We start from the raw sequence: 10,487 nt of genomic DNA on the forward strand, positions 1-10,487 counted from the left end.
CTTAAAATTGTTCTGTGAGTTCCCACAATGTTCATGATAAAATTTACATCTTTATGTGTTTGATAAATATTTATCTGTTTGATAAATAAAGATGATAAACGTGAATTTTATCATAAACATCATGACCTGGATAAAGGTGTCTTGTTGCCTTATCTATAAAATATGGGAAAAATAGGGTTAGTGTGCAGATCACATGAGTTAACATGTAAAGTGCTTAGAGCAGGTCTTGGCATATAGAGAACACTGATCAAATTTAGCTGCATTTTAAATTTATCATTAACTATCTGCCCTAGTTCTCTGGTACTTTCCTTCCTGTGCTCTTCATGTGCCCAACCATACACATTCCTCTAACACAGCCAATTTCATGACTCCATGTCCAAGCACATTCTGTTTTTACTTTATCTCTCTCTCTCTCTCTGCCTAGATATCTCCTCTTTCCTTCAGGAAACTTTGCATGACCCCACATTCTAATTGGGAAGTCTCTGCTCTATGTTCCCAGAGCACACTGTGCATCTGCCTACTCCATCAGTTACAGCACTGTCTGACCCTCTCCTATGCTACACATTTATAACTTATTCATCTTTGGTTTTCAACATCTGGCACAGAGCTTAGAACCTTGTGTGTTCAGATAACGAAGTCTGTAAGTATTATCTATAGTTAATGCCCTTTTACAAGAGTTTTGAAGAAGAATCCAAAAGGTTTTACTATGAGTTAAGTGTCAGGGCTTCATTGTTTGAGGTTTCTTTTTATCGATTTTGCCTCTTTAGAAAATTACTCAACTAAATATCAAATGATGTAGATTGCAACTCTATTTAAACACAATCTAATAACTATCTGGATGGAGTAATTCTTTAGAACAATATGCAGTTCAAGTAAAAATGAATCCATTTTAGTATAGATTTTATTTTGAATTATTGTAGCAGGTGATCACAAAACAAGTCAGTTGCTATCTTAATTTATTTTACTTGCCTTAAAGCAAATGGATTTTAGCAATCTAATCATTTATTGCAATATACAACTTGAAATTACTAAAAATAGAGCCAACTCAGAGTTTCTTTCCCTACAAAGGCAGGATATAAATAAATGCAATAAACAAAACATTAAAGATGGTATCACAAAATTTATTTCATCAGCTTCTATGACCATATCTAGAAGTAATGCAGGACTAAAAATAAATGGATATACCTCCTTGTTCTATTTTCCTTACATAGACTTAAATCGAAAACAAAAGCCAAGCTGCCTCATTATATTCAGTTACAAGAAAATAACATGACATCATAAAAACAATAACAAGTGTGTCTGTCAAATAAAAGGCACTGCATTGTCTTTTTCTCCCGTTAGCAATCCTACCTTTTAGAAAGCAAGTCATATTCATGTAAAATCATCAACAGATTTTCTACAATGTTCAGTTCACTTATCTTCTCCCTACATTCTGGACTATAAATTGAAAAATATTAACAATTACTAAAAACAAATTTTGCTACATCCATGTATTAGTCCTTTTTTATACTGGTGTAAAGAACTGCCTGAGACTGGATGATACATAAAGGAAAGAAGTTGAATTGACTCACTATTCAGCATGGCTAGGGAGGCCTCAGGAAACTTACAGTCATGGCAGAAGATGGGAAGCAAGGCACCTTCTTCATGAGGCAGCAGGAAGAAGTGCCGAGCAAAGGGGGAAGAGCCCCTTATAAAACCATCAGATCTCGTTAAAACTCACTCACTATCACGAGAACAGCAAGGAGGAAACCTGCCTCATGATTCAGTTACCTCCACTTTGTCTCTCCCTTGACATGTGGGAATTATGGGGGTTAGAGGGATTACAATTCAAGATGAGACTTGGGTGGGGACACAAAGCCTAACCATGTAAATTCACTTATTTAATATCCTAGCTCCAACATTTGCTCAGGAGAAGAGATTAAAAAACAAATGAAATCATATGTTTTTCACAGAAAAGCAATGGTCCACTTATTGTCATAAAAACATTTAAAATAATCATGACACTTATAACAGGAAAGACCTTGAAATTTTTTCAAAGCCCACAAAGGTTTGACAATGTTCTGTATGTTAAAATACACAGGTAAGAATGAATTTAAAAGGTCAGAAAGCTTTAACTGCCAAAGAAATATTATGGTAATTTTAAAATTAGAAGTAACTGACGTTAGAGAAAAAGACAACATTTCTGCTCAGGAAATAAAAAGAAAATTTTAAACTACAATTTGTCATTCCAATGTAAATTTTTAAATGATGCTTTCTATCCAGGACCCTATTCAACATGTTATTTCACATTTATTTCTCAAGAAATGTTATTAAGTAGTTGACAAAGTAACTGATATGTTTTGCATCCCTCCCACCTAAATTGCTATAGCAGCAGAACTGAAAAGTACATTAGAATATACTACATACCTTTCTGCTAAACTAGCCAGCACCAGAAGGGAACCCAATAGAACATTAGTATCTCGGGCACCAAGTAAGTTTACTAATGTCTGGAAAATGAAGTAAAATAAAGATTACTTATATAAGTACTACAAACTTCTTTTTTCAACATTAATATTAATTGATTTTTTATTACCAGGTTCTTGAATAGCAAAATGATTCCCTCTCAAGATCGGCTTAACCTTTTTTCTTTATTATTATTATTTTTTTTTGCTTAGTTGTTTATAATGCATGTGCACATACAGTTAAGCACAAATTATATGTGTAATGTTAAAGTTGCTTTCTCTTATATTTTTTTCTTAATGTTATCTACTGAAATTTTTCCATGGCATTAAATATGGCTTTATAAATGCTTGTCAGTATATTGTCAATATAATCAAATTGTTTATTTTATTATGGCTTTACCAATACAATACTGAAAAAATATTATGCCCTATCAAGCGTTATGCAGTTTCTTTTTTATTTTTTGCAGTCAATATAAAAGTTTATTCTTAAAAAGAGTTTTATTAAACATTCAAAATATCCAGTTCTTTATAGATGACAGGAGTCCATCCCTCATTACTTTGGAACTCTTGAGAGTAACCTCTTGTAGCCATTCCTTGCTCAAGACAAGAAGCAAAGGACATCAGGCTACATGACCAGCCTGGTTCTCATACTTCCCTCTATGTCCATGTGCCAAAGTATTCTCTGCCCCTTCTGATTCCACCCCGGAGGGAACCAAAGATTAATGACATAAATTACAATACTGGTAGTGATAAGCCATTGAGAACTCACCTGAGCCAGGCGTTGTGCTAGGCACTTTCCAAATTAAGAAACTATTTTTTAACAAAATATTGAAATTTTATTCTTTTGCCAAACTATACAAGATATGAACACTATTGAGCATTCGATTTGCCTCTCAGATTTCTAATTAATGTTGAAAATGCACCACTGATGCTCCCAAGCATCGCCCTAAGTAACATGACTTAGCTGGAAGCATGTATCTTGTCAGTGGCTTTCCCTGAATTCTCGTTAAGACAAATTTTCTTATTCGGAAAATTCTCTACATTTTCAGAATGGGGAGTGCCCCTGAAAAGTTCCCAGGTCAGAGATGCAACCTGGGCAAAGAATGCTAAGATAATTTTTATGTTTCCAGTATGCAGATTTGTTGCCTTTATGATTCATTTTATCTTGATGAAGTTATCATTATCTTTGTTTCTCTGATCCCCTCCTCTTTTTCTTCTTTCTCATTTTCTTCTCTGTCTTCTAATGTTTCCCAAACTTCAGTGCATTGCATATCATTTTCACAATTTTTGCCATATTCAATTAACATCTTAATGTGAACTCAAAAAATTCCCATCGTAAGCAGTAATATCTATAAAATAGATGGCTACTGAAACAAAAAATGTTGACCTGTGTATCACCTAGAATCATCCTCTAGACCATGAGCAGTATGTGTTAACACATTTTAGGCAATCTTGCTCCTATATATACTAGAAAGTGGCTTCCCAGGATATGAAACTCAACAGGTTACTGAAACTTAGCTCCACATGGCTACAGTCTAAACAGTTTTCCTATAAATATACTCTGTTTTGACCTACAATGACAATCACATATGGTTCAAACTAATATAGCCCCACATGCCATATGGAAATTATTTATACGTATATATATGTACGTTTTGTTTATTTTTGGTGACTTATTTATAAACACACACCTAGGATGAGTTAATACATAGCCAAGCTTTCCAAACAACATTTAAGCAATAAACCTAGTTGGTATTAAATGGCACAGAAAAAAAAAAAGAAAAGCATTCCAGAAAACTTGTATTTATTATATCTCTATTAACTTGTAAGGCTGGTAAAGAATACAAAAGGGTTGACAAAGATTCACCATGTTAGGCCAGGCTGGCAGGTTTGTGGGTTCTAATGACACATGATTTACCCACAAAGGCTCTGAACCTTCCCAATGTGAACTATTGCCATATGGAGCCAAAGCATTAACTCTTTAAGGGGCCACTCACCTTGTGAGCTCCGCTTGTGGTGACCCATTCTCTTTGATCTTTGACCGCAGCAAGTTTTTGAAAAATATCTATAAAGGAAGGAAAGAGTGCAAAGAGGTATCTGGAGATTAAAGGGGGAGCACTCCCGGGAGCACAGACCTGCAGCACTGATGGGCAGGGATAGGGCAACGGGAACAGTCAGCACGAAAGGAAAAACAGATGCAGGAGCAGCAGGGCTATATTTTTACCCCAAGAACTACCCCTCAAGCTCCACTGCTATTTATTATATGATTATAATAATGAAATATGAAAATACCAAAAAAGGCAAACCTCTCTTTCCACTTAAAGTTGAACAAGTTCCTTAACATCATTACCAGTTCAAAGTGAAACCTATTCTTCAAAGGTCCTCTCTGTGAAGATTTCAACTTATAAAGAAGAGAGGGAAGCCAGCAAATGAGATGAACTTGTAAGTTTCCTCAGCTGAGGAAAATAGTTATCCTCAAAGAGACTTCCTGGTGCCCAGGGCTTGCCACAAACTCTTCTCTCCCTGGACCTGAGGACACTGTGTGCTCCACAGGCAGATATGGAGAGCCAGTGGAGTCACACAAAGAAAATGGACTAGCATCCCACACGGCATGACATCTGTGGCTCATCAAAGCTGGAGTGCAGGACAGCAGGGCTGGGAAGAGCCTCCAACGAGAGAAGACGGAGTGACTAAGGAATATCTCATACTCACAGCCCAACATTTGCACATTAGCATCATCAGATAAGGTTTGTAGTTGTTATTTTTCATGTTCTGGATGTTTCCGATTCTATGAGGCAGGAATCATTATTAGCCCAATTTTATAGGAAAAAGAAACTGAATAGTCTCTGACATTTTAACAGAAATAAAAGAAGGCAAAAATAGTTTTTACCAAAATTTGCTTTTATGGAAGCCTCTCTTCCATTAAATAAATTGTGCTTTTAAAGGTAAGGGCTGTAATCTAAACATCTTCCTTCTGGATGTACGTGGCCACTGAATATAACAATTGGCATGGATGTTCAACACTTACATGTCATGTTGACCAGTTTGTCCACACTGTGCTGCTCTTCTCCGTAGCTGAGGTACTCATTGGCTACAATCTCCATGTACTGCATGAAGGACCAAACCAACAAGCCAGTCAGGACACCAAAAGCACACAAGGACTCAAGAACAAGATTGTGCAGTTCTTAAAATAAGCTGTAGGTGGCACAATAGATTCATCAAATAATACTCATGCTCCTGGGACTTATCACTTCAGTGCAAAGTTGGTTGGGTTTCTAGGTGAAGTTGAGGAAAGACCATCTCAAGACTATAAACTCTTGAAGGTCTCAAAATGACTCTTAACTAAGTAAGTTTGTGGTGTAATTTAGTACCCAAATACAAGAATCATATAAGATACATAATACATAGTATATAGAACGTTCACTTTTCAATGTATCTTTTTAGGATAATTTTTTATAACACACTGCATATATTTTATTGATGTTATATTTTATAATATCTGAACATATATCTAACCAGCATACATGCAGTTAGCAATAATCAGAATAAAATGGGTACTGAGTAGTGTGATAATTCCCACTGTGGATAATTGATTATAATAAGAAATAGGCTCAGGGAAACATGTAATTTCTAATATTATAACGGAAGTTAAAATGGGTAAGAAGATACTTTGCAATGTAATCTTACGAAATATTATGTTATTAAATGAGGTAAACCTCTAGTTAATTTAAAAAGGCTCTTGAAAACAAAAAATAAGCATGAATCAATTTTCTAAGAACAAGAATATAATAAAATAGATTTAATGTTAAATTGCCACAAACTTCATCTTCCATTAATTATTCAGAATGAGTTTACAGGGCCGCAGATTTATTATGAAAATCATTCTCTGTGTACACATTACAAGTTTTAGGAGACTAGGCTGTTCCAACTCAAAAACACGATCAGAAATTTCATTTTATTCCAGCCTGGCCAAGAAGATGAAACCCTGTCTCTACTAAAAACACCAAAAAAAAATGATCTGGGCAGGGCTGCACACGCCTGTAATCCCAGCTAGTTAGGAGGCTGAAACACAGGAATTGCTAGAATCCAAAAAGCAGAGGTTGCAGTAAACCGAGATCACGCCACTGCACTCCAGCCTGGGTGACAGAGTGAGACCTTGTCTCGAAAAAAAAAAAAAAGAAAAGAAAAGAAAAGAAAGAAATTTTGTTTGTTTTGTGGTATTAATAAATGCAAGCCTCTGAGTTGCTCAGTATATATATTCACTTGCTTACCCTCCCTCAGTAGTTAGAAAGGCAGAAAAATAAATAAGGTCAAGATCATTCCTTTGTCATCTATTTAATAGTATTTTAGTGAGGACAGTAATCCTTTTCTTGTGTGAAAAAGTTTTGAACATCTTCATAATCAGTTTCTTATCTTTCCAGGCCCAGTGGCACACACCTGTAATCCCAGCTACTCAGTAGGCTGAAGCAGGAGGATTGCTTAGGCCCAGCATTTTGGGACCAGCCTAAGCAACATGGTAAGATACTGTCTCAAATATATATATATATATATATATGTATGTATGTATTTCCTTTCCTCCCACCACATTGTATATACAATGCTAAAGGCTTGAGCCTTTCAGACACTGCCTATTACTTTTTTTTCCTTTTTTTTTTTTTTTTGTTTTGGAGATGAAGTTTTGCTCTTTCACCCAGGCTGGAGTGCAGTGGCACAATCTTAGCTTACTGCAACCTCCAGCCCCCCAGGTTCAAATGATTCTCCTGCCTCAGCCTCCCGAGCAGCTGGGATTATAGGCACCCACCACCATGCCTGGCTAATTTTTATATTTTTAGTAGAGACAGGGTTTCGCCATGTTGGCCAGGCTGGTCTCAAACTCCTGACCTCAGGTGATCCACCCACTTTAGCCTCCCAAAGCGCTATGATTACAAGCAGGAGCCACCACGCCTGGCCGCCTGTTTCTTATTATTACTAGCTAAAGACATGTGACCTTTTACAGCACTTCCTCATTTCAACAGGCTGAGTAAAGTGCGCCCAATTAACCAAAACAAAATGTCACGGGTTCCCCCCGTCCTGTGAGTATCATGCCTCACACTCTCACTTATCAGCTCCATCTGCCCCTCTCTGGGGCAGACCGCATAACATAGGAAAGCCATATTCTGTCACAAACCCGTTTAATTCTTACTCAGAGTATGGCACAAAATGAAAAGCCAAGACTGGCCACCACAAAAGGAGTCTTACCTGAGCTAGATTTTCAATCCCACCCAAGCTATGGAGTATTTCCTAATAAAAGAAAAGCAATAAAACACATGTAAATGATGAGGGTGGAGGCGGAAGTATATTTCACAAGCAATTTCTTTACTAAGTTGTTGTATTTATTTTGTGAAGGTCTGCATTCTAATATACATATATGGAAAACTTAGGGGATGTCATTCATACTACCTTTAAAATAAACTATTAATAAATATGACAGTTGGGGTGAGATTCAGAGAATGAATCTGTGCTCAGAACTGCAACCTGCCCACTCATTCTTCCTACCTCCTCCTGTGTCATTCTAAAATGTTAGAGTTGAGAAGAGCCATTAGACACCATTTCATTCAATATTCTCATATTACAGATGAGGAAAACCAAGACACAGAAAGAAAACCATTTTGTGTTATAACTGATGAGCCTGGATGAGAATAGCATCACCAAACTCCAAGAACCCTCTTCTAGGTCTCTACCTAGTGTGGTCCATGAACCGGCGGCACCTGCATCACTGATCAGAAATACAGAATCCTATTCCCACCCCAGACCTGCTCAGTCACACTCAGTTTTAACCAGATCTCCAGGTCATACACATGTACAGTACAGTTTCGGAAGCACTGCTCTAGGAGAGAAAGAGCCTCTGAAAATTATTAGGCTAATGATCTTATTGAACCCATGCTCTAAATCAATGTGAAGATAATTTTTGACAATGTCTCCTGATACAGGACTTTAAATTGTGAAATGGACCAGCCAGGAACTCTACTGATAGTAAGTGCTCTTAGGTTGCCACATTGTCATTTATCTATAGGCAAATGTTGTCAGGTGGCTTTAACCTGCTTAATTACATCTGTATTGACATCTCTCTCCTTACTTCACACATACACAAGGAAGTTATTTGAAATATAAACAGGAGTCATTTTTTCAGTTCTGGGAAATGCACAGGAACCAGTACATGAGCATGAGAGAGAACAATCTAGTTCTGCCACGAAGCCAGCGGTTGGGCAGTCTAGGAAAAGGCACAGGGGCCTTTTTCTCTTAAGGCCTGCTGGGTCAAGGTTTTTGTACGCTGCATAAAGTGAACTTGGAAATACGGAACATGCTTACATCTAAATTAAATTTAAAAAGAACTCTCAGAAAATATACTTCTATGACTACCTACTAATTTGAAGCCTCATCAATGCTATTCACTCTAGAAGAGCTATAATTAAAGAGTGAGAATATTGCACATACAATCTCTATTTATGGTAGGATACTTCATGCACATACAAATTAAAATAACATTTAAAACCAGTTACATTTAATCAACAAGCAGTTTTTTCATTCCACTTATGTGAAAACCCCGAGTTAGACTCTGAAGGAAACATAAACATGTAGATGGCAGGGGTGCCCTTTGCTGAGCTGTAAGCAAGCATAATAAGGTGGGTATACATACCACTAGAACTTAAGACAGAATGAGGTAGGTGTTAAAAGTAAGTTATACATGCAGTGTTACAAGGCGACAGAACAGAGACACCTCATTCCTGCCGAGAGGACTAAGAGACACTTCATGTGGGTGGTGGTCTCTAAATGGTGCCTGGAGGCATGGATGGATTTGCTGAGTAAAGATCAGGAACAGGTGAAAATAAAGGAGATTCCAACAAAGAGAACAGGAGGCTCAAAGGTGAATAGAAATTGTGCAGACGAAACATCAAGACATGCTGTAACTCCAAGAGAAGCAGTTCCTTAACGCCATGGAGAGCCTTACTGGGAAAAAAATCTTAGAAAATAGGGTGGATTCACACTGCGGGAGGACTTAGATGTGAGCCTGAATTTGAATGTTTTCATGCAGACCATGATACCCAGTGAAAATGTGTGAGCAAGGGACTGGCCAGAATCAGCTGTGGGGACTTCCTCCTAGTCGTAGTATGAACTGGAGGCTGGAAGGGTATCACCCGGAGCTCAGCTGACAGTCAGTGACAGCAAGAATAAGAATGGAGAGAAAGGGGGTAGTATTTGAAGCTATATGATCAACTGAATATGAAGAAAGATCGCAAGAAAAGAAGCAAAGTCGAAGACATCAGCCTATTTGAGGGGGAGTGACTGGGAACAATGTCATAATTAATTAACACATGGAAAGAGAAAGGAATAGACTAGGATGGAGGAGAAGACTCTATTTTGGACATGTTGCCGTGCTGATGGGAGGCCCAGGTGAAAACATACAACAGGCCACGGACAGTGAGGTGAGGGCAAAAGATTAAAACCTGGGAGCCATTCACATGAAGGGGATTCATCTGAAGCTTGGGAGTAGGAAGACACCAAAGAAGAGAATAATGTTTAAATGGTCATGGTAATGTTATTTTTAAATGTTTGCCACGACAAGAAATTTTTTCAGGCCAGGCACAGTGGCTTACACCTGTAATCCCAGTACTTTGGGAAGTCGAGGTGGGTGGATCACCTGAGGTTGAGAGTTTGAGACAAGGCTGACACACATGGAGAAACTCTGTCTCTACTAAAAAATACAAAATTAGCCAAGCATGGTGGCACATGCCTGCAATCTCAGCTACTCGGGAGACAGGAGAATCACTTGAATCTGGGAGGCAGAGGCTGCAGTGAGCTGAGATCGCACCATTGAACTCCATCCAGCCTGGGCAACAAGAGCGAAACTCCATCTCAAAAAAAAAAAATTTATTCAATAATTTTGATGATATGGGACTAAGTCAATATTTCCCAAACCATGAGATCTGGGTGGAATTAGGCATGTATATGGGACTAAGTCAATATTTCCCAAACCATGAGATCTGGGTGGAATTAGGCATGTTACCA

The 10,487-nt window shown here is 37.6% G+C and overlaps 1 protein-coding gene across 6 annotated transcripts in view; it reads right to left on the minus strand.

Moving 5' to 3' along the window:
• The window catches only part of NEK10 (NIMA related kinase 10), a 247,454-nt gene that overhangs the window by 184,797 nt on the left and 52,170 nt on the right, over positions 1-10,487 (minus strand). For 5 of the 6 annotated variants that reach the window (XM_017498232.2, XM_017498230.2, XM_017498234.2 and 2 more), the window contains exons 7-11: positions 7,680-7,721; positions 5,470-5,548; positions 4,439-4,506; positions 2,407-2,486; positions 1,351-1,437 (exon numbers count right to left, since the gene is read on the minus strand). In XM_017498232.2, the coding sequence (XP_017353721.1) occupies positions 1,351-1,437; positions 2,407-2,486; positions 4,439-4,506; positions 5,470-5,548; positions 7,680-7,721 (356 nt within the window). The remainder of the gene's footprint in view (positions 1-1,350; positions 1,438-2,406; positions 2,487-4,438; positions 4,507-5,469; positions 5,549-7,679; positions 7,722-10,487) is intronic. The other variant, XM_017498233.2, reaches the window with a different exon arrangement.

This window comes from Cebus imitator, unplaced genomic scaffold (assembly GCF_001604975.1).
Source record: "Cebus imitator isolate Cc_AM_T3 unplaced genomic scaffold, Cebus_imitator-1.0 Scaffold239, whole genome shotgun sequence".
Taxonomy (NCBI): domain Eukaryota; kingdom Metazoa; phylum Chordata; class Mammalia; order Primates; family Cebidae; genus Cebus; species Cebus imitator.